The sequence below is a fragment of the Hyperoodon ampullatus genome (genome assembly GCF_949752795.1).
Source record: "Hyperoodon ampullatus genome assembly, chromosome: 4".
NCBI classification, from domain to species: Eukaryota; Metazoa; Chordata; class Mammalia; order Artiodactyla; family Ziphiidae; genus Hyperoodon; species Hyperoodon ampullatus.
The window spans coordinates 116,688,965-116,713,961 of record NC_136917.1 but is presented as its reverse complement, the minus strand read 5'-3'; the positions used below and the strand labels follow the sequence as shown (position 1 = coordinate 116,713,961).

At 37.1% G+C, this 24,997-nt stretch overlaps 1 protein-coding gene across 1 annotated transcript in view; it reads right to left on the bottom strand.

The window, feature by feature from the left end:
- The window catches only part of ANKRD31 (ankyrin repeat domain 31), a gene marked incomplete at both ends in the record, with an annotated part of 136,274 nt that overhangs the window by 5,643 nt on the left and 105,634 nt on the right, over positions 1-24,997 (bottom strand). The window contains 3 exons of the mRNA XM_079702042.1: positions 80-142; positions 12,995-13,097; positions 20,526-20,666. Of these exons, the coding sequence (XP_079558168.1) occupies positions 80-142; positions 12,995-13,097; positions 20,526-20,666 (307 nt within the window). The remainder of the gene's footprint in view (positions 1-79; positions 143-12,994; positions 13,098-20,525; positions 20,667-24,997) is intronic.

Here is a 24,997-nt window from a genome sequence, read left to right as displayed (position 1 = left end):
TCAGTGAACAGGCATTGATTCAGGGTAAGAACGCGACCCATTCAGAGTGAAGCTACATGCAATGAGATCTGTGTTTCGCCTTCTGGGAAAGAGTCACATCCAAATTCTTTCCCTCTGGACTTGACTCTGGAAGCATGTAGCTCTGGGATGATGAGACGAGAGGCTGCTACCATGGAGCTGAGAAATGGAAAGCAAGAAAAACTGGGTGATCAGTCATGCTCTTTGAACACTGGCTTAAGCCTGAAGAACCTACTCCTGGTCTTTCATGTACATGAGTCAATAAAATTCCTTTTTATGGGGGGTGTAAGCCAGTCTGATTTGGGTTTTAAACTGTTACTTACAACCCAAAGAATTTAAACTGTTTTACACATGGTCCATATGTAAACAAAATATTCCCCTTATTAGCAGGTTTGTTTTATAGACTATCTGAAGCAAGGTATCTCACAAAAGTTGGGAGTGGAGAGCATTCATCCTTCAGGAAAAGCCCATGGAAATAAGGCTTTAAATATTAATTTAAATTAATTTTGCTAATATTAGCTTAGTTTCATCAGAGCAAGGATGGGCCTGTATGCACAAAAAACCTATTCTCTTTCCAGTGAATGGGCCTTGCCTTAAAAGTCACAGATCCAAACATGGGCACTTGTAAGAGATGGCCAAGAGCACCTGAATAGCTTCATCTTGTTTGTAACCAGAAATTATCACCATAGGGCTCACATAGAGAAGGTCACCAACAAAAGTGCAGAATGATAAGCAGTAGCTCCACAGGAAGCAACCTGCCCATCTTCCCAATTGACATGCTGGAAACAGAGTGGCCCAAACTTGGGATGCTGAGATGATATAACAAAAGTGTTTGAAAAACAGCATTTTCGGATGGACATTTGTTAACCTATTAACCCATAGAAGTGGAGTTTGGAGTTTTCAATAAAGTAATGCTAATGTTAAACCTTTTTTTCCTTTTGCCTTACCATTCCCATCATTCACCTTTGTCAAATGAGAAAATAACACCTATGTGAAAGTTTTCTGTAAAATTGTAAAGTGTTATTCAATACTGCTTTGCACTCTAAACTAGCTTTGCTTGGAGCTGATCTGGCTCTCTCTCTCCCTTACGTGCTGTAATAAATTAAGATAAAGGGACCATTTTAGGCCCACCTTCTTTTTTTTAAGCAGGGCTGACTTTATCACTAAAGTCAGTACGGTGTGATGGTTTTGATTTATAACTTTCTCAACAGGTTAGCCATGATATATCCACAAAAGTTATTTGGTTGATATTCTGTCTAGTGGCTATTCACATGGCTTCTCTTTCAAAGGAACAGAGGTCATGGCAGCCAAAATCCCACCCCCAGATCCACTTAATTTCACTGTCAGCATAATACACTCCTGACTTTCCTGTAATCTGCAGGACTTTAGGAAAACTGCAAGTGGCTCTGTGGTAACAGAAAGTGCCACTTCCTGGGTAAGCCCATGGACATGAAATTCTGGGAACATACATATCACACCACAAAACTTAGTATTAAGACCATCCCCCAGTTTCTCATCAGACTGGAAGAAACAAAGACCATTCCTTACAAAACACCTGTTCTCACCTCCTTTACCTCTCATTTTCTGCTGCCTTTTCTTTCTCCTCTACCACCTCTTCCGCAACAGGTGTCTCTGAACTCCATCTGCCACTGCATTCCCACCCGTTTCATTCCAGCCCATGCTACCAGGATCCGGCACCTTTGGCTGACCACAACTTCTAGCTTCCAGATTTCTTTGTTATCCACAATTCCCAATATATTGGGATGGGGTGGGCAACAAAACAAAAAACACATTCATACAGAAAACTGAGCTAAACAGGGTAATCCTCATATAAGAAAATATAAGAATACAGCAAACTGATGTCAAATTTATGATCCCAGTTTGAATTGTGTTAAGTAACTATACAATTGCTACGTTGTCTTATCACGTAATAGTACAAGCTTCAAAATTATTTGAATCATTCCAGGCAAATAACATTCAGGAAAGTTAAAGACAAAGAACTTCACTAACTTTTCTTCCTTTTTTGAAGTTGAGTAAACCTTTTCTCCATGTCTACATATGGAAAGCATCAATGCCAGTATGTAATATTTTTAAAACTCTTTGCTTTTTCTTTTCATAAAAAATTAAACATACATGCAGTGTACTACAGCTACTTAAAATAAGTAAAAATATATTGTGGTTTGTATTATCAATCTTGTGAGAAATAAATAATAACCTGTTACTACAGTAGCTGAGAACACGGTTCTAGAATTGAGATTCTCTTCTGTGGGCCCTAGTCTGGGCTCACTCTGCATGTCTCCTGCTTTCAGGGCTTTTAGAACTGTTTTCAGTGGTTTACTTTTGTATATACTCTAAATTTGGCCCGAAGGTATGGTTTTCCTGCAATCCTCTCCCTGCCCCAACTCCCCTGCTGCCCAGGTAACCAACGATAACAACCCAGGGTATATCATATCCTTCTATAGTTTGTTTCTGTGCCCTAATAGTCATATCACACATTTGTCCATCACTTTTCAATACTTTAATCCTTGCACAACCATGTGAGACAAGAAAGGGAAAGAATCCAAGTAGTTAGGAAACTGAGCTTTAGATTTTTTTTGATTTAATAATTCATTTATAGTACTCAATATACTCACTGTTACTTAATAGGAACTGAATAGGTTGTACAAAATACAGGCACTTAAATATAAAAGAACAGTGAACTAAAGTTCCCTCACCAATGCAGTCTATACTCTTACTACAATACTTACTACTCCCACCAAGCTTTGGGCCAGTTAGCATAGGAACAAATAAAGGGACTGCAGGAAGCACACACTTAAAAGACCCGTTTCCAAATTGGAAGCTCCCAAACACTGGAGTTTTGCTTCCACTCTAGCCCTGACAGTCATGTTGGAGGTAGGTAGCTAAGAGGGAATGAAGCAGCAAGATTCAGATATTGGATGTAAAACATTTAAATTTAATATACTTTATAGGAAATGATTTTACTTTGGGTCCATTAGTAAATTGTTACTGTTCCATGGAAAGATCTTAGAAAAACTAAGCTGTTGTGATCTGCAGCAATATGAACTGACAGGTACGGCACTTTAATACCAGGAGCAAACACACACATAGTCTTAAGCAGTCTGACAATATCTACTATTCATTTTTCCCAGTCCTCACTGTGGGGAGGATTAAGTGGACTAGTGCTCGGAAGTTCAGTTCTGCTTAAGGGGCTAGACACCTGTGACTCTGGAGCCTCAAAGAAACAAAGAGGAATAGGAGGATTTAAAAAAGAAGTTCTTGGTCACCTTATCTTTGATAAAGGAGGTAGGAATGTACAGTGGAGAAAGGACAGCCTCTTCAATAAGTGGTGCTGGGAAAACTGGACAGCTACATGTAAAAGAATGAGATTAGATCACTCCCTAACACCATACACAAAAATAAGCTCAAAATGGATTAAAGACCTAAATGTAAGGCCAGAAACTATCAAACTCTTAGAGGAAAACATAGGCAGAACACTCCATAACATAAATCACAGCAAGATCCTTTTTGACTCACCTCCTAGAGAAATGGAAATAAAAACAAAAATAAACAAATGGGACCTAATGAAACTTCAAAGCTTTTGCACAGCAAAGGAAACCATAAACAAGACCAAAAGACAACCCTCAGAATGGGAGAAAATATTTGCAAATGAAGCAACTGACAAAGGATTAATCTCCAAAATTTATAAGCAGCTCATGAAGCTCAATAACAAAAAAACAAACAACCCAATCGAAAAATGGGCACAAGACCTAAATAGACGTTTCTCCAAAGAAGATATACAGATTGCCAACAAACACATGAAAGAATGCTCAACATCATTAATCATTAGAGAAATGCAAATCAAAACTACAATGAGATATCATCTCACACCGGTCAGAATGGCCATCATCAAAAAATCTAGAAACAATAAATGCTGGAGAGGGTGTGGAGAAAAGGGAACACTCTTGCACTGCTGGTGGGAATGTGAATTGGTACAGCCTCTATGGAGAACAGTATGGAGGTTCCTTAAAAAACTAAAAATAGAACTACCATATGACCCAGCAATCCCACTACTGGGCATATACCCTAAGAAAACCATAATTCAAAGAGTCATGTACCAAAATGTTCATTGCAGCTCTATTTACAATAGCCCAGAGATGGAAACAACCTAAGTGTCCATCATCGGATGAATGGATAAAGAATATGTGGTACATATACACAATGGAATATTACTCAGCCATAAAAAGAAACGAATTTGAGCTATTTGTAATGAGGTGGATAGATCTAGAGTCTGTCATACAGAGTGAATTAAGTCAGAAAGAGAAAGACAAATACTGTATGCTAACACATATATATGGAATTTAAGAAAAAAAAATGTCATGAAGAACCTAGGGGTAAGACAGGAATAAAGACACAGACTTACTAGAGAATGGACTTGAGGATATGGGGAGCGGGAAGGGTAAGCTGTGACAAAGCGAGAGAGAGGCATGGACATATATACATTACTAAACGTAAAACAGATAGCTAGTGGGAAGCAGCCACATAGCACAGGGAGATCAGTTCGGTGCTTTGTGACCACCTGGAGGGGTGGGATAGGGAGGGTGGGAGGGAGGGAGACGCAAGAGGGAAGAGATATGGGAACATATGTATATGTATAACTGATTCACTTTGTTATAAAGCAGAAACTAACACACCATTGTAAAGCAATTATACTCCAATAAAGATGTAAAAAAATAAATAAATAAAAAAGAAGTTCTATCACTGAAAGAATTTTTGTGAATGAGGTAAAGAGAAATTAGAACCCTGAGAGATAGTAACTTAATCCGTTATTTGGTCAAATAATTACCATCTTCTTTGCAATGATAACTAAGGACATCTACCTGTAGTTTTGTGACAAAGAATTTTTCCATCAGAACTGTGAAAACCACCAATTCACCCCATTAGAAGGTAGGAGCCCTTCTCCCTTTAATTTTCACTTTTACTTGGGGTAGATTCCCTAGGCAAAGTCAGTGCCCTCTGAGATCTATAAATAAAATTTCTAAACAGTAGCACATTTAGTAGCCCAGTACAACTAGGAAGATGGCCATTTAATCGGACATTTGTCTTTTCTTGTTGTCCCTAAGCCCCAACAGGAAAAGCACAACTAAGGAACTAAGGAACCATTATGCTTATGGACAAGGTAGGGAGAAATAAATCTCCCTCAAGTAATATCACCAGACTTTAGATATTCTGCACAAGTCTGCTTAAACGGAATTGATAGATTCATTAGTAGGCAAAAGAATGGGCTCATGCAACTATTCATGTTATCCAGTGGCCAAAACTGGCACTTCAAAATGACATACTAGTTAGGTTAAAAATAATTTAACTTTTACTGTTCTTTTTCCTCTGTTTTTTTGGGTTTTTTTTACAGTAAAAGAGAACCTTTAATGTATGTCATGAAAACGTCTTTTATACAGATTTCAATGACCATTGAAAAATGCAATAAATAATGTGAGATAAAAAAATTTTTAGACAAAGTAGAGAGGGTTTATGAATGAAGGAAATTCTAAAGGATATAACATGGGAAGGAAACTTGTCCTAGATGAAAAGTTTGAGAAGTGAAATAGAACAGAGAGCAAATAAAGTAGTAAATATGTAGATAAATACAAATGAACATTGATACTTAAAAACAATACACAATACAAATACTACATATGATAATACACAATTATGTAAGGCTGATGAATTTTTTTTAAACATCTTTATTGGAGCATAATTGCTTTAAAACGGTGTGTTAGTTTCTGCTGTACAACAAAGTGAATCAGCTATATGTATACATATATCCCCATATCCCCTCCCTCTTGTGTCTCCCTCCCACCCTCCCTATCCCACCCCTCTAGATGGAAACAAAGCACCAAGCTGATCTCCCTGTGCTATGCAGCTGCTTCCCGCTATCTATTTTACATTTGGTAGTGTATATATGTCCATGCCACTCTCTCACTTCGTCGCAGCTTCCCCTTCCCCTTCCCTGTGTCCTCAAGTCCATTCCCTACGTCTGCGTCTTTATTACTGTCCTGCCCCTAGGTTCTTCGGAACCATTTTTTTTTTTTTTTTTTTAAGATTCCATACATATGTGTTAGCATACAGTATTTGTTTTTCTCTTTCTGACTTACTTCACTCTGTATGACAGTCTCTAGGTCCATCCACCTCACTACAAATAACTCAACTTCGTTTCTTTTCCTCTGTTTTTGAAAAAAATTCCCTTAATATATCAAAAGCAAAAATAATCAGATTCATTATTTTAACTGATGGTTCACTTCTGACACATCCCTAACCCATTTTACTCCTCTGGTTCTCAGTTTCATCATCTGTAAAACAGGTCCAAGACTAGCTGATCTATTAGGTTCACTTCTAACTTGAAAATTATTGAACTCAGACTTCCAGAACTTGTGCTTACAAACTAAGCATTCTAAAGTTCATTACAATTATGGAATGAAACATCACTTGCTCTAGTTACAAATGAAAATGAACATACTTATGTATACATTCTCATCCTGAATCAGAAATATAATTCCAATCAAAGCAAAATGATTAAGAATAATTTTAATAAACTGTAAAAATATATCTGCTCTAGTTATGATGGGGAAAAATTCTACTATGGCTATTTAAATACAAAGTTCAGGGACATTCCTGGTGGCGCAGTGGTTAAGAATCCACCTGCCAATGCAGGGGACACAGGTTCAAGCCCTGGTCCAGGAAGATCCCACATGCCACGGAGCAACTAAGCCCATGTGCCACAACTACTGAGCCTGTGCTCTAGAGCCCACGAGCCTCAACTACTGAGCCCACGCACCGCAACTACTGAAGCCTGCGTGCCTAGAGCCCATGCTCTGCAACAAGAGCAGCCACTGCAATAGAAGCCCGCGCGCCGCAATGAAGAGTAGCCCCTGCTCGCCGCAACTACAGAAAGCCCATGTGCAGCAACGAAGACCCAATGCAGCCAAAGAAAAAAAAAAAAGTTCAGTGTCTTCTGATAAATGAAGGATCCTAAAGGATAAATATGGTGATAGAGTATTACATGATTGGATATCTAAAACTAAATTAATAATTTGGCACAGATTTACATTGATAATATCAAAAGCCATCTGTGAAACTGTACTGGAATCAAGAAATAGACTTGATTATTATATTTAGAAGTTTAAAACTATTTAGGCCCTCATTGTTCAGGGGAAAATTGAAATTAACAGGTGGTTCTTCAAGCTGAATTGGGTTTGAGGTACTTGATTTTATATGTAAAGTGTTCAGGTTCTCTGTGTCTCTGTCGTACAGATGTGAACCTTGGAGTTCTACTAAAAAGAAGCTCCTAAATGTCCTAATGTATGTAAAATAATCTGGCAGGGGGTCTGGCACATGGCAAATGCTCAACAGGTAATTTGTTTTCTTCTCTTTCCTCCCCTATCAGTAGATATAAAATACCAGGATGAAAAAAAATACGATTAAAATAATGAAAAAGGATTAGGAGTTTAAACAGGAGCTGAAATAAACAGCCTCTGCTCTGTTATCAGGCACTCATCTTCCTTGGCTGTTTAAGAAGTTCTTAACCACATAAAACAGAAGCACCTGTGAATGTTTGTGTTCTATTACATATACTTTTACAGAGAAATGAAGCACAATAACAGCACTGAAATGAAGAAAACTCTTTCTTTAAAGTCATTTATTCACAACAGATTATAAGTAGGTCAAAGGCTGTTTTCATTAAAAACAAAAAAAGTATATTTTTTTTCCTGAAAAAGTATATTCTATTTTCAAATGAACAAGTGATTTAGATCTTCCTGAGAGAAAATTATAAATTATATAATCAGTGTGCATTAAATGATAGCCTGGGAAAAGAAAGGCCTCAGGAGATACTCTTTTTTTGTTTGTTTGTTTTGCTTAGATGAATACATTCAGCTTCATGTGTTTTGAGTGTCTTGGTACTATGGTGACAGGGGACATAAACATATAAAACTGGCTTTCCAGGTAAATAATGAAATGTGATCTATATTAACAGAATGTTCTTCTAAAGAACTTTGTGAAAAATATGTCAATATGTTTATACATAATGTTCACATTATGTAATAGAAGTTTTGGGAATGTTCATTTTTCCCATTCCAATATATACTGAAATATCAATGAAGATTCCCTCAATAACACAAAGGAGGAACTACAGCCAAGTAGGCAGAGGGGAGAGAGGCTTGGGAGGAAGCTGTGAAATTTTAAGGGAAAATGCATCATAGACTCACTCCATCTTAAAGCTTATAAAGGACTTTAGAGACAGATACTTTAGGGATTTCATCAACATTCATCAACAGAACTTCATTTTTAAAGATGAGCATTGGTATGTTTACAATCTTTCATTAGAAACAACATATATCCTCAAATGTGTTAATATACCACATTTTAACATCCTGGAGTCTATCAATACATTGCCTCAAGTTGCCAAGTTAACTAGTTTTTGTGTAGAACTCAAATAAATAAAAAGCTCTTCCATTATCTCTGACTTACTGAAGCAAGTCATTTTATCACTTAGCTTCATGACTCATGATTTTCTTGATACCATGAATCCAAAATGATATGTAGAAGTAAACTGGATGAGGGGAAAGGAGAAATAGTTCTCTTTTAAATTTCTGGTTAAGAAAATGTGGAGGGCCATCATTCTTTTTTCTTTTTTTTTTTGAAGTATAGTTGATTTACAATGTTGTGTTAGTTTCTGGTACACAGCAAAGTGATTCAGTTATACATATATATATTCTTTTTCATCTTCTTTTCCACTATGGTTTATTACAGGATACTGAATATAGTTCCCCATGCTATACAGTAGGACCTTGTTGTTTATCTATTTCATATGTAACAGTGTGTATCTGCTAATCCCAAACTCCTAATTCATCCCTCCCCCACCACCCCCTTTCCCCTTTGGTAACCATAAGTTTGTTCCCTGTCTGTTAGTCTGTTTCTGTTTCACAAATAAGTTCATTTGTGTCATATTTTAGATTCTACATATAAGTGATATCAGGTGGCACATGTCTTTCTCTTTCTGACTTACTTCACTTAGTATGATAATCTCTAGGTCGATTCATGTTGCCGCAAATGGCATTATTTCATTCTTTTTTATGGCTGGGTAGTAATTGTGTATATATACTACATTTTCTTTATCCATTCATCTGTTGCCGATGGACATTTAGGTTGCTTCCATGTTTTGGCTATTGTAAATAGTGCTGCTGTGAACATAGAGGTGCATGTATCTTTTCGGATTATAGCTTTGTCCAGATGTATGCCCAGGAATGGGATTGCTGGATCATAACGGCAACTCTATTTTTAGTTTTTTAAGGAATCTCCATACTGTTCTCCATAGTGGCTGCACCAATTTACATTCACCAACAGTGTAGGAGGGTTCCCTTTTTTCCACACCCTCTCCAGCATTTGTTATTTGTAAACTTTTTAATGATGGCCATTCTGACAGATGTGAGGTGATACCTCATTGTGGTTTTGATTTACATTTCTCTGATAATTAGCGATGTTGAGCATCTTTTCATGTGCCTATTGGCCATCAGTATGTCTTCTTTGGTGAAATGTCTATTTAGGTCTTCTGCCTATTTTTTGATTGGGTTGTTTGTTTTTTTGTTGTTGAGCTGTATGAGCTGTTTGTATATTTTGGAAATTAAGCCTGAAGGGCCATCACTCTTATACCTCACAGTTAGACAGAAAATTCAGATAAGGGAGATTAATTCAGATAAAGGAGATAGTATTAACTAACCAAAATCCCATTTACCATTTGTTGAATTCTTCACCACAAATTCTGTTATAGCCTGTGAGATCTAGGAATGTCCACCTATGAGGACAGTCAACCGTAAGTAAATTCAGTTTTAAAATAAGCAGTCCTTTGGATCATATTCATGTTTCCATTCACTCATTCATTTATTCAATGAACATTTTACTTGGAAGCTACTATATGCCAGGCATTGGGAATATAATAGGAAGCAAGAGCCCACAAAAATCTCTCTGAGCTCAAAGATCTTCTCAGTCTATTGGGGGTTAAGATTAGGTAACCAGCAATTATTTATAATATAGAGTGATATACATAAGATTTAACCATCTATTTACACAGTAGTATGCTAGAAACTATATAGTTAAAATAAAACAAACAAACAAATAAATAAATAAAATAAAACTGAAAGTTTCTCTTTTTTTTTTCACCTTGTCCAAATTTCATTTTTTCCAACAGCTATTTGCTTGGTTCCTGTACTAGGTCATCTAAACAAGGCATGTCTGAAAGTGAAAGGGAGTGGTACTAATAATTTTGCTGGATTAGGGACTGCCCCGGTCAAATGGGGATACATGGTCATCCTAGTTATGGGAAATGTAAATATCTCTTCCTAGTCCACTATTTCCAAAAAACAGTATTCTGAAGAGTGTGATTATCAAAAAGCGTAAGAGAACAGATATGTTCATGATCTGAAGTAGGCTAATTAAACCCACGTGGACATGTTTTTCCTTTAGACTTTATGGTCTCTATGGTGTCATAGCCACAACTTCCATTACCACATTTTGATATGCAGAAGAGGGGAAAAGATTCTCTCCAGAATGCTTTGCTTGTAATAATGCTTTGCTTGTTACATTTTTCTAACTTACCAGGTCTTTGGATTTCTGTCAGGTACCACAAAACCAGGTACAAAAGAATCCTAAATCAAGGATGCTCAAACAAAACTTCAACAGCAGCCTACAGATGCCTGCAGGGACCTCTCTATAGATTCCTAGGTCCAGATCAAGGTAGCAAGATGCTGGTTGGCATACTCGCGCCTCCACAGTTCTCAAATTAGCACTAACATTTTCTGAAATATCTAAAGGAAAGAAAATTCAGGATTTCTGGACAGAAATTAGTAACAAGAAACTGTTATACTGCAGGCAACAGAAGCAGCAATTCAGAACCCATTTTTTATTTCATGCTGATTTAGCAGAGGAACTAACTGTGAGCCCTCTGAGGAAGAAGACGCATGGCTGGGGCTGGAAATACGTGCCGGGAGCTAGAAAATCTGAGGAGCAGATATCCTTTCTGATATGAGGAAGAACCTATATTTCTGCTTTGACTCTTAAGGATAGAAACTAAGAGAAAGGGTTTGCTTGACTTTCCTTCAAGTGCGTGTGTGTGCACGTGCACGAGACAGAGACGAGAGGGACAAGAGAGAGAGACAGAGGGCTTGAGTGTACAAGCACAAAAGTGGGTGTGCTTTGGAATCAAAGTGAAGGGCTGAATATTAAGAATTTTCAAATTATTACCTGCATAAGAAATCAGGTACTACTAGTCATTCAAAGTCAACAGTCAGGCTGGCTGCGTAAGAATCACTCCTAAAAACTCAGGTTCCTTGGCCTATCTCTAAGATTAGATTAGGTAAGGAACCAAAGACCATGAATTACTACAACTCCTTCCAGTTTCTTAAGCCCTTTAACTTCCCCACAATTGTTTTATTTTATGTGTTTCCCCAAAATGATGAAAAATACTTTTGAGGCTATCCTTAGAAAACTGGGGAAAATGCATCTTATTCTGAAGCCAGTTTTTGAGACAAAGGTTAGAGTGAATTCAGTATAAAGTTAGGAAAGTACTTTGAATTATTAGGATTTGTTTTAAGGAAAGGAGTAACCCTGGGAAACCCCTGGTTAGGGGCTTGTGATAGTAATCCTGTTTGGTTCTTGACTCTGGTTGTCACAGAATTATCATTTTTTGTTTTGTACCTCCTCTCCTCATATATTGTCCCCAACTGGTCTAAGACAGGGAAACTGGGGGAAAAAGAGGGTGCACTGCAGCAGAGAAGGGTGATATAACATTAGTTATGTCTGCTTTTCATAAATGTGTACCGCCCTTTCCAATAACTTCAAAATCGGCTGCTGATTGGTGAAGACAACATTCTCTTCAGTTTTCTGAAGGTTTATTCCATTAGATGAAGTGTATTAGTGTACCCTAACAAGCAAAGACTTAATTCTAGTATCTAGGATCTATTTTTAGAAAATATGGAAAACTAACCAAATCATGCCTGCAGGAAGGAAAAAAATACCATTTTTCTCTTTTACATGACACTTTAAAAAAAACTACCTAAAGTAAGCACATCACAGATTCAGAGAAAGGAATTGTGAGGGAAGGTGTCATTCTTCTAGAATTTAAGTTAAACGGTGTTTAAACGGAGTGCTGTAAACAAACAAACAGAAAATAACAAGTTTTGGTGGAGATGTGGGGAAACTGGAACCTTTGTACATTGCTGGTAGGGACGTAAAATGATTCAGTTGCTGTGGAAAACAGTAATGGCTGTTCCCTCAAAAGTTAAACATATAATAACTATATAATATAGCAATTCCACTCCATGGTATACACCCAAAAGAACTGAAAACAGGTATCCAAACAAATATATGTATACATCTGTTAATAGCAGCACTATGTCCAATAGCCAGAAAGTGGAAACCTAAATGTCCATCAAAGGATGAATAAATAAGTAAATTGTGGTTTATATATATATGCAATGGAAGCCATAAAAAGGAATGAAGTACTGACAGATGTTACAATGTAGATAATCCTAAAAGCATTATGCTAAGTGAAAGGTGCCATACACAAAAGGTCATATATTGTAGGATCCCATTTATATAATATATTCAGACTAGGCAAATCCATGCAGACAGGAAGCAGACTGGTAGTTCCCAGGGACTGGAGGGAGTGGGGAATGGGAAGTAACTGCTGAATGGGTATGGGTTTCTTTTGGGGGTGATGAAACTGTTTTGGAACTACACAGAGCTGGTGGTTGTAAAACACTGTCAATGTACTAAATGCCACTGAATTGTTCACTTTAAAATGTTTATTTGAATATCATGTGAATTTAGCCTGAATGGAAAAAGAAGAAAAGACAAGTGCCAATGCCTTCTCAGCAGATGTGGGTGTGTTTTCCCCACAACTAAGAAATAGGTGTTGGTCTGCACATACCTGGAAGACAAGGTTGATGTTGCTGAGGTACCAAGTTTGTGTCTGGAAGCAAGGGTAATTCCTCAGAAATATACTTTAAAAGTTCCTTCCCCTGGTATGTTACCTGCATATAATTAAACACAGAACTTCAAAATCATATATTTTATAAGAAGCAAATACACCTTTCCCCTACAAATTGTAACTCCAGTAGAGTACTGATTGTTGTACATTATGTATTGGCAAACTAGCCCACAGCCAAATCTGGGCTGCCATCTTTTTTCTAAATAAAGTTTTACTAGAACACAGTGATACCCATTCATTTACTTAACATCTATGGCTGCTTTTATGCTACAACAGGATGGAGTAGTTTTGACAGAGACCATATGCTCACAAAGCCTGAAATATGTATTATCTGGCCCTTTACAGAAAAAATTGCTGATCCCTGATATGTATCATTAATTCTCTCATATGTTCACTTATTCAACAAATATTAATCCAGCACCTGCTACTTTATAACTTTAAAAAATTAATGTTGCATTAATAAAATTAAGTCATAAAAGTAAAATGGTACTTTTCAAGAAATCAGATACAAAACTGGTTAGATTAACTGCATTTTAGGTCTATACATCAAAGTTTTTTTGTTTTTCTTGGTTTGTTTTTGAGCTTAGTTGTTGTTTATCAGCCCAAAAGGTCAGAGCTTAGAAATATGTACATACAAATGGGCTGGACTGAGGTAGACTGGCAAACACCTGCCAGAAATGTTCTGAGTCCAAAGGTCTTTGCGTCCTCCGGACTTAGTTCTAGAGCAATCTAATAGTATACTCCCAGAAGCTAGGTTCACTATGGTTAAACCAGCAAGTCTCAACTTGGACATTCCTTCCTCCAGGATGCCTTCCTATAACTGCTAAGCTCAAGTAATGACGATCCTCTAGGATCCCATAAAGTCTGTGCTCATATTTCTGTCAAGGCACTTATCCCACTTAAAGGAAATTATGAATTAATGTGTCCGTTTCCACTAAACTATAGGCTCCTTGAAGAAGGATCTGTATAATATTAATTTTTATTCTCTAGCTCTTCATATAGTGCCTGACAATACTAGGAAAACACTCTTAAGTCCCAGCTCTTAAGCAAAATTCTTAAATTCTCTGAGCCTGAGTTTGTGCATCTGTTAAATGAGTATCTCCAGATTTTTAAGTTGTGAGGAGTAAAGGAGATAATATATATGATAATATATACTTTTGGCATGCTGTCTAGCACATCCTGAGTGCTCAGTAAATGCTTGTTACTGAACAGGGCGAGGAAGGCCTAAGGAATACAGAATGGTTAGGCAGACTTTTAGTTCAATCCTATGACTAAACAAAGCTTGGTAATGTTAATGGAACAGACCTGGCCTACTCAGTATGCTAAACCCTCCTCACTTGCCAGGGAGAAAGAGTGGTGAGGCCACTGAATGCCACCTGTCATTTCTCCAAACAACTAACAGTTAACAACAATGGATTTTGAACATTCATCCAAAAACAGCAGAATACATTCTTTTCAAGTGCACATGGGACATTTTCCAGGATAGATCACATACTAGGCCACAAAACAAACCCCAATAAATTTAAGAAGACTAAAATCATATCAAGCATCTTTCCAACCACAACACTATGTGACTAGAAATTAACTACAAGAAAAAAACTGCAAAATATCCTCACAAACACGTGGAGGCTAAACAATATGCTACTAAACAACCAACGGTTCACTGAAGAAAGCAAAGAAGAAAAAAAAAATACCTGGAGACAAATGAAAACAAAATCATGATGATCCAAAATCTAATGGATGCAGCAAAAGCAGCTGTAAGAGGGAGGTTTATAGTGACACAAGCTTACCTCAGGAAACAAGAAAAAATCTCAAATAAATGACCTAATCTTACACCTAAAGGAACGAGAGAAAGAAGAACAAACAAAACCTAAAGTTTGTTGAAGGAAAGAAATCATAAGGATTAGAGCAGAAATAAATGACAGAGACTAAAAAAAAAAAAATAGGAAAAGTCGATGAAACTAAAATCTGGTTCTTTGAAAAGATAAAATTGATAAACCTTTAGTCAGACTTATCAAGAAAAAACGGGAGAGGGCCCAAGTCAATAAAATCAGAAATGAAAAGGAGAAGTTACAACCAACACCACAGAAATACCAAGGATCTTAAGAGACTACTACAAACAACTACATGCCAATAAAATGGACAATCTAGAAGAAATGGACAAATTCTTAGAAATGTACAATCTCTCCACACTAAACTAGGAAGAAATAGAAAATCTGAATAGACCAATTACCAGTAATGAAATTGCATCAGTAATTTTAAAACTCCCAACAAACAAAAGTAAAGGACCAGATGGCTTCACAGGTGAATTCTACCAAACATTTAGAGAAGAGTTAACGCCTATCCTTCTCAAACTATTCCAAAAAACTGCAGAGGAAGGAACACTTTTGAACTTATTCTAGAAGGCCAGCATCACACTGATACCAAAACCAAACAAGATATCACAAAAAAAACCTCACAAAATTACAGCTCATATCACTGATAAACACAGACACAAAAATCCTCACAAAATATTAGCAAACAGAATCCAACAATACATTAAGAGGACCATACACCATGATCAAGTGGGATTTATCCTAGGGATGCAAGGATTTTTTGATGTCTGCAAATCGATCAATGTGATATACTATATTAACAAACTGAAGAATAAAAATCATATGATCATCTCAATAGATGCAGAAAAAGCTTTGACCAAATTCAACATCCATTTATAATAAAAACACTCCAGAAAGTGGGCACAGAGGAAATATACCTCAACATAATAAAGATCACATATGACAAACCCATAGTTAACATCATACTTATGGTGAAAAGCTGAAAGCCTTTCCTCTAAGATCAGAAACAAGACAAAGATGCCCACTCTTGCTACTTTTATTCACATAGTATTGCAAGTCCTAGCCACAAGAATCGGGCAAGAAAAAGAAATAAAAGGCATCCCAATTGGAAACACGTAAGCAAAACTGTCACTGTTTGCAGATGACATGATACTAAACATAGAAAATACTAAAAACACCACCAGAAAACTATCAGAGCTTATCAGTGAATTCAGAAAAGCTGCAGGATACAAAATTAATATATAGAAATTTGTTGCCTTTCTATACATTAACAATGAACTATGTATGCATATGGCTGATTCACTTTGTTGTACAACAGAAACTAACACAGCATTGTGAAGCAATTATACTCCAATAAATATGTATTTAAAAAAAAACAATGAACCATCAGAAAGAGATTAAGGAAACAATCCTGTTTACCATTCCATCAAAAAAGAATAAAATACCTAGGAATAAACCTATCTAAGGAGGTAAAAGTCCCATACTTGGGAAACTGTAAGACACTGATGAAAGAAACTGAAAATGAAACAAACAAATGGAAAGAAAAACATGCTGTTGGACTGGAAGAATTAATATTGTTAAAATGACCATACTACCCAAGGCAATGTACAGATTCAATGCAACCCCTATCAAAATACCAATGGCATTTTGCACAGAACTAGAAAAAATAATTTAAAAATTTGTATAAAAACACAAAAGACATGAATAGCCAAAACAATCTTGAGAAAGAAGAACAGAGCTGGAGGAATCATACTCCCTGACTTCAGATTATACTACAAAGCTACAGTAATCAAAACAGTATGGGCACAAAAACACACAGACAGATCAACAGAACAGAACAGAGAGCCCAGATGTAAACCTATGCACTTACAGTCAATTAATCTATGACAAAGGAGGCAAGAATATACAATGGAGAAAAGACAGTCTCTTCAATAAATGGTGCTGGGAAAACTGGATAGCTACATGTAAAAAAATGAAATTAGAACATTTCTCATACTATATACCAATCCAAATGGATGGAAGACCTAAATGTAAGACTGGAAATCATAAAATTCCCAGAAGAAAACATAGGCAGAACATGCTTTGATATAAATCAGAGCAATATTGTTTTGGATCTGTCTCCTAAGGCAAAGGAAACAAAATAAAAAATAAACAAATGGGACCTATTTAAACTTAAAAGCTTTTGTACAGCAAAAGAAACCATCGACAAAATGAAAACACAACCTTCTGAAGGGGAGAAAATACTTGCAAATGATATAACTATTTGAAAGTATTAAGGGGGTAATATCCAAAATATATAAACAGCTCATACAACTCAATATCAAAAAACAAACAGCCTGGTCAAAAAATGGGCAGAAGACCTGAATAGAAATTTTTCCAAAGAAGACATACAGATGGCCAACAGTCACATGAAAAGATGTTCGACACTGCTAATCATCAGAAAAATGAAAATCAAAACCACAATGAGGTATCACCTCACACCTGTGAGAATGGCTATCATCAAAAAGAACACAAATAACAAATGTTGGCAAGGCTGTGGAGAAAGGGGAACCCTTTTGTATGCTGTTGGTGGGAATGTATATTGGTGCAGCCACAGTGGAAAACAGTATGGAGGTTTCTCAAAAAACTAAAAATAGAACTGTCATATGATTCAGCAATTCCAGTCCTGGGTATATATCTGAAAACAAAAACAAAAACACCAATTTGAAAAGGTACATGCACCCAATGTTCACAGAAGCATTATTTACAGTTGCCAAGATATGAAAGCAACCTAAGTGCCCATCAACAGATGAATGGATAAAGAAGATGTGGTATATATGTACAATGGAATATCACTCAGCCATAAAAAAGAATGTAAACTTGCCATCTGCAACAACATGGATGGACCTGGAGGGTATTATGCTACATGAAATAAGTCAGACAGAGAAAGACAAATACTCTGTTATCACTTATATGTGGAATCTAAAAAATAAAATGAATGAATATAACAAAATAGAAACAGACACAGATAGAGAAAATAAACTAGTGGTTACCAGGGTGGAGAGGGAAGAAGGGCAAGATAGGGGTAGGAGATTAAGAGGTACAAACTACTATGTATAAAATAAATAAGCTATGAGGATATATTGTACAGCACAGGGAATATCGCCAATATTTTATAATAAATTTAAGTATAATCTATGAAGATTTTGAATGACTATGTTGTACAGCCGAAATCAGCTATACCTCAGAAATAATAAAGTTTACCTGCAAGTATATAAAAAGAAGAAAGAATGGATTTTGTTCACATTATCACCCTGACAATATCCAACACACCTTATGCACTCATCAATGTGTAGGCTCAGTATGTTTTCACCTATGTCTCAGATTTAAAGTATATTTTTATCAGTTAGTGCTGGGTAAAATTTTACCTTAGTAGCCTTAGAGGTCATGAGTCCCCATAGGCCCCAGACATCACCAGGGATAATTCACAAATTCAAAGAACACAGCTTTAAGAAAATCCACTGAGTTAAAAATCTATTTTCCACAAGGTAGGAGTGATTTAATGAACAAGGATAACAATGAATAGAACTCAAACTGAACAGGCACTAGGTCACTTCAGGAGACTGAAGCGGCAAGAGGAGTGAGTGATGTCCAGTGGAGTACGCATGAGGATTCCCTTGGCAAAGCTGTACAGCAGCTCAGCTGTTTGGGTACGAGGTGTGAGTCATCTCCGTGTCTAGTGGCTGTGTCATTCTGTCTGATGTAGGACAAGACCTAGTTTTCTGGCATTTCTTGCCTGACAACCAACCAGTCCTGGCTCTATAGCCCCACCACTGTACTAGGAACTAGTCAGTAGAAATGTTCACATTTACCGAGGTAGCAAAAAGCTCCTAACAAGAAGTGACTGTGAATTCAGGAGTTACCCCAAGACAAGAGGGGTAGAGGTTACTGTGGTAAATTTTAAAAGAGGCTTTAAAAAATTGTAAACAAACTCACTGGGGCAGTGTTTCTCAGCTTGTGGTATTTACTAGAAGTACATGAGTATCCTACCGTAATTTTTGAAACTATTTCCATTTTTAGGATAATTTTTAAAAAATCTAAGCTTGCTCAGATAATCTGTATGAGTATCTTATACCCAAGAATTGCCCTAATTTTAGTGCCCACATTTGTATTTGGCTTCACTATCACATAGATGTTAAACAATATGACTCCAATTGACATGGCTAATGAGAAAAGACCAGAGGCAATGTGATATGTAAATGAGGCATATAAGTACAGAGTGAGAGCCAAATGATATCACAGCCAGCTATTCAAAAGCAGAAAATGCAGTAGTTCCAACAGAGAAAAAGAGTGGGAGGACTGAGTCATCATCAGTGGGCCACAGGCATGTTAAGCTCAAAAGAACCTAAGCTACAAATTAGTACCATATTCACACTGTGAGCATAGATTCAGTTTCAGCAAAACAATATCATCTATCATGAATTTAAGAAACTTTGTAATAAAAAGGGATTTCCATGGGTAAAATGTTAATTACTAACATGCAAATATGATTTATGAATCCATGGAAAGGATTAGGCGGTTGAATTGAAAGCAGACGGCCTGGTGACTCCAGTGGTGGGAAAAAAAAATAATAATACAGGAAAAAAGGAACACAGAGAGACTATAATATAAAGCAGAGAAAATTTAAAATGTGCTCATGTAAGTGAAGGAACTGAAACACTGTTCTGGAAGCACCTGCAACAGAGGTCTAGGAGACCAGAATGCAGGGTTTAGGGACTAAGACTGAGATAGGAGCTAGGAAAGAGAGTGGGCAGAGCTGAGTTGGACAAAAAACAAGAGAGGAAACCACCTTCTATTACTGGTGCACTGAGACTTACTGTAATGGCTAGTGGAGGTTGAAGGTATTTGCAATTCTGTGAAACAGTAATGGTGACTGTCTGATGACTCACACTTTTCTGGGTGAATCACTGCAATACTGTTCCCTGAAGGGGTGCCATGGACATCTGGAGGTGGCTGATCACTGGACCTCAAGGGTGTCAGTCATCGATACTCTTCAATTGGTTATTAAACTGGGCTTATAACTCAGAAGTCAGAACTGAGGGGGAGACCACTAAGTCTGGGAAGTCTGAATAAAAATTCAGAAATATTTTTTTGGGAGGCTAGAAATTCATGGATAAGACTATGTTCAAACATAAAAGTGCACCATAACTTCTGTGTGTCTTAGGCCCCTTTATCATAACTTTCGTCTTTAGGGGAAGATTTTGCTTTATTTTATCAGAATATTAGTAACATATTAATTAAATTATCAATTCACCAGTGGTTCCAAATTTTCTCTGTGGAGTCACAGGGACCTGCAATCACTGTGGAGGTGAGGTGGCAGGGACAAGAGGGGAAGATCGGGGGCATTCAATTTTCTCAGACTAGGTGAGTAACAAGGAAGGAGAGGCTCAGTTAGCTGTGCAATCCTGCTGTGGGGAATTCTGGCAAATAGGAATTGTGGGAGAAAGCATGTAGCACACCGCAGAAGGGATGCATGAGGACAAAACTAATTTGGAGAACTTTCAAATTCCTTAAAAAAAGGAAATAGTTTTATCATCAAAAAATATGTACCTTTCCATTTGAATATGAAGTTAAAGATAAACTTAAGAGTGACCCACCTTACTCCAAGCATAATTCCAGGTCACGTAACTGTCAGCTCCTAGAAGATCCTTGAGCCAGATGACTGGGTTTTGATAAATCTGACCATTTTCTACCTTAATTTTGCCATTCAATAAAACACTGGCTTTATGGGTAGTCTCCTGAAGTGAAAAATAGAACAAAAATTAGGATTAATATCTGAAATATATGAACTTCTGCTTCTGTCCATGATGAAGCAACAGGGACCAGATTTACCCTAACACATGACACAACCAAAAAAAATGGCAAACTAAATATATGAAACAATGGTTTCCAAGATACCAAACATCAGGGGAAAAAGTACAGTGATCCTGAGAAATGAGAAACTAATGAGGTGAGCCCTACAATTGTCCCAACTCACTGCCTTGAGAGTTTCCAGGTCATGGTACAGGGAGAGGGCATCCAGGCAAAACCCGTGGATTCTGAGTTGAATAGACAGAGCATAGTCTAGGGAGGCATGATGGCTAGAGTTTGCAGGACAGAGTACTGAAGAAGAGAGAAATATATAGAGAGAGAACTCTGCAGATCTTCAGGGGGTCCTTTTTAAGTATTCCGCTGAGCTGTGATTGGCCATGTGTGTGAGGAAATTACCCAAGCCTGGGAAAAGAACTACTTGAAAGAATTAGAGGTAATGGCATTCTCTGGCATTCTCAAAGGGCAGAAATAGCACCTGTTCCCAATAGTAAGACTACAAAACCCTCAAAACTGATGGGGCATTGGGAGGTACACAGAAGTGTCTTGCCTCTGTAGTGGGATATAATTAGCCTTAGACTGAACACTGCTCAAATCCTGCCTAACAAATTGTAAAAGCAAGACCCAAAAGGATAAAACTGTTTCTGTGTAAATTAGCTATATTCTAGAACAAATATCAAAAATATTTTTAAGAATAAAAACATATCTGGCATCCAACAAGATAAATTTCACAATTCTGGGATCCAATAAAAAATTAACAGGCCTAGAAACAGGTAGGAAAATAAATCCATAGGGAGGAGAGAAAGCAATCAATTGAAAATGACTGAGAACTCTCAAAGATGTTAGAATTAGCAGATAAGGACATTAAATAGCTATTATAATCATATTCCACATGTTCCAAATGTTACATGGAGACACGGAAGATATAAAAGAAGACTCAAATCAAGCTTCTAGAGATGAAAATTACAACATATGAAATGAAAAATACACTGGATGATATTAACAGATCAGACACTGCAAACAAAAAGATTAGTGAATTCAAAGACACAGGAATAGGAATGGCATAAAAAACCCAGAGAAAAGAGAATTTAAAATAAGATCATCACAGTGAGTTGTGGAATGATTTTAAGCAGCCTAATATATATGTAACGGGAATTCAAAAACAAGGGGAGGGAAGAAAAAATATTTGAAGAAATAATGGCTGAAATTTTTCCAAATTTGAGGCAATGATAAAACCAGAGATTCAAGAAGTTCAACAAACCCTGGAGCATCGTCCAGCGAGAAATCTCCAGCACAAAACTTCACAAACCACTTTTGACGCATTTGATCAGTCACAGCACGTTCTCCATACACTGCACAAATCTTTTTGTGCATTTCAGTTGTGTTTTAACCCTTCTTGAAATAATAAAGCATAATATGCTGAAAGTGTTGCTTTTTTTCTTCCACCTTCAATATTAAAATGTCTACACAAAAATTTACCAGTTTTGATAAGTCTTTTTTTAAATGCACACTGATATGACAGCTGTCACATACAATCTATTGTCACATACAATTGTTTCAAATGAAGTTAAAGACAACTAAGTGCTACTAGAGCCATCTTAAGGAAAAAAATGAACAAACCTTTTGGCCCAACCAACAGTATACATGAAGTGGTATAATATCACTTAAAGGTAGATTGTGAGAAGTTAGAAACAGATGCCATAAACTCTCAAGGCAGAACTAAAATACAAAGTTATAGCTGGGAGTTCCCTGGCGGTCCAGTGGTTGAGACTCGGCTCTTTCACTGCTGCAGCCCGGGTTCAATCCCTGGTTGGGGAACTAAGATCCCACAAGATGCACAGTGTGGTCAAAAAAAAAAAAAAAAAAAAGAAAGTTATAGCTCATAAATGAACAAAGGGGATAAAGCATAAAAAGATGAAAAAAGGAACAAAGAGAGATAAGAGAAATAGAAAACAAATACCACATGACAGATTTAAACTAACTATATAAAAAGTCACATTGAATGTAGTATTCTAGAATTGACTTCTGGCATGACAGTATGAGGATCCACTTCCAGGTAAAAACTATTAAAAAAAATTTTAAGTTGTTGAAAATGGTCATAAGGGCATGCAGTAAGTGAAGACACATCTATTCAACAAAATCTATGAAAAGTAGGTTGAAAAAATGTGAGAAACAGTGATATTTGAACCAAGACTGCTTCCTTCCTCCCCCTGCAGTGAGGTGGAGACTCCCCTTGACTGCTACAGCCAAGAGCACAGGGCTCTCTCTCCCTAAAACTGCCAGTCAGAGGGCTACCTTCTTGGTAGGGGTAAGACATAAATACTTCTCATCCTGCCTCAGCTATCTGTTGCTAAGTCCAAGTTGTGGGCAAGTGCAGCCAAGAGGTGGGGGTTCTTTTCTTCAGTTTAACCTGTACTGGTGAGACAGAGTCTCTATCTTTGGCAAGGTGCTACTGAGACTATTGGGGTCCTGCTCACACTTGCCCTGGTTTGTAAGGTGGTGGTTTCATGTCAGGAGAGGCAAGTTGAAAATGCAAGAGGCTAGTGTGCCCCTTTCCACTAAATGCTCAGATCCTAAAGCAGGGGTATCATTCAGAGAGAAGTTGCCATGTTCCTGCCCTAAGCTCCAGAGCCATGGCACAAATATTTTGCCTGGGAACAGTAACAAATGTAAGAGAAGATGGGGATCAATATACAGACTTGCTACAATACATTACCTACTCTAAAATATCTAAAATGTCCAGTTCCAACAAAAAATTATGAGACATGTGAAGAAACAGGAAGTATGACACATACAGCAAAATAAACTAACGAAAAAGCAACATAAACTGCCTGTGAGAATGACCAGGTGTTAGATTTAACAAAGACTTCAAAAGAGCCATTTAGGGCTTCCCTGGTGGCGCAGTGGTTGAGAGTCCGCCTGCTGGTGCAGGGGACACGGGTTCATGCCCCGGTCCGGGAAGATCCCACATGCCGCAAAGCGGCTAGGCCCGTGAGCCATGGCCGCTGAGCCTGAGCGTCCGGAGCCTGTGCTCTGCAACAGGAGAGGCCACAACAGTGAGAGGCCCGCGTACCACAAAAAAAAAAAAACAAAAAGAAAAACAAGGAAACAAAAAGAAGTTATGGAGTTGAAAAGTTCAGTAACTAAAATGAAAAACTTAATAGAGAGGCTCAACAGATTTTCAATGTCAGAAGAAAGAATTAGTAAACTTGAAGAGAGATCAATAGAGATTATGTAAGCTGAGGAAGAAAAGAAAAAAGAGTGAAGAAAAAAGAAAAAGCTTCAGAGAAATGTGGGACACCATTAAGCACACCAACATATGCATAATGGGAGTACCAAAAGGAAAGGAGAAAGGAGCAGAAAAAATATTTGAAGAAATAATGGCTAAAAATTTCCCAAATTTATTGAAAAACATTAATCTACATATTCAGGAAGCTCGATGACGTCCAATAAGGATAAACACAAAGAGAGCCATAAATTGATACATAGTAAAAATACTGAAAGTCAAAGACAATAAGAAATTATTGAAAGAAGCAAGTGAAAAATGACTCATCACTTACAAGGTAAACCCAAAAAGATTAACAACTGACTATCAGAAACAATGAAAGCCAGAAGCAGTGGAATAACACACTCAAAGTACACAAAGAAAAACCTGTAACCAAGAATCCTATTTTCAGCAAATCTTTCAAAAATAAAGGTGATGTAAAGACCTCTGTTGAGAAAATTTGTTGCTAGCAGACCTGCCTTACAAAAAATACTAAAGGAAGTTCTTGAGGTTGAAATCAAGTGACCCCCAAATGGTAATATGAATCCACATGGAAAAACAAAGAGCATTAGTAAAAGTAATCACATATTATAAAAGACAGTATAAATGCACATTTCTTCTTTCTTTGCTTAACTGGTTTTTATTTTTATTTATTTATTTATTTATTTATTTTAAATTTATTTATTTATTTATTTGGTTGCACTGGGTCTTTAGTTGCGGCTCGTGGGCTCCTTAGTTGTGGCATGTGAACTCTTAGTTGCAGCATGCATGTGGGATCTAGTTCCCTGACCAGGGATTGAACCCAAGACCCCCGCATTGGGAGCGTGTAGTCCTAACCACTGAGCCACCAGGGAAGTCCCTTAACTGGTTTTTAAAACAATTGTACAAAACAATAGGGATATAATACATATATATTTGCAAAAGCACAAAGGAGGTGGGTGGAAGAAGTTTTACTGGGCTAAGAAAACGACTCCATATGGTAACTCAAATCCACAG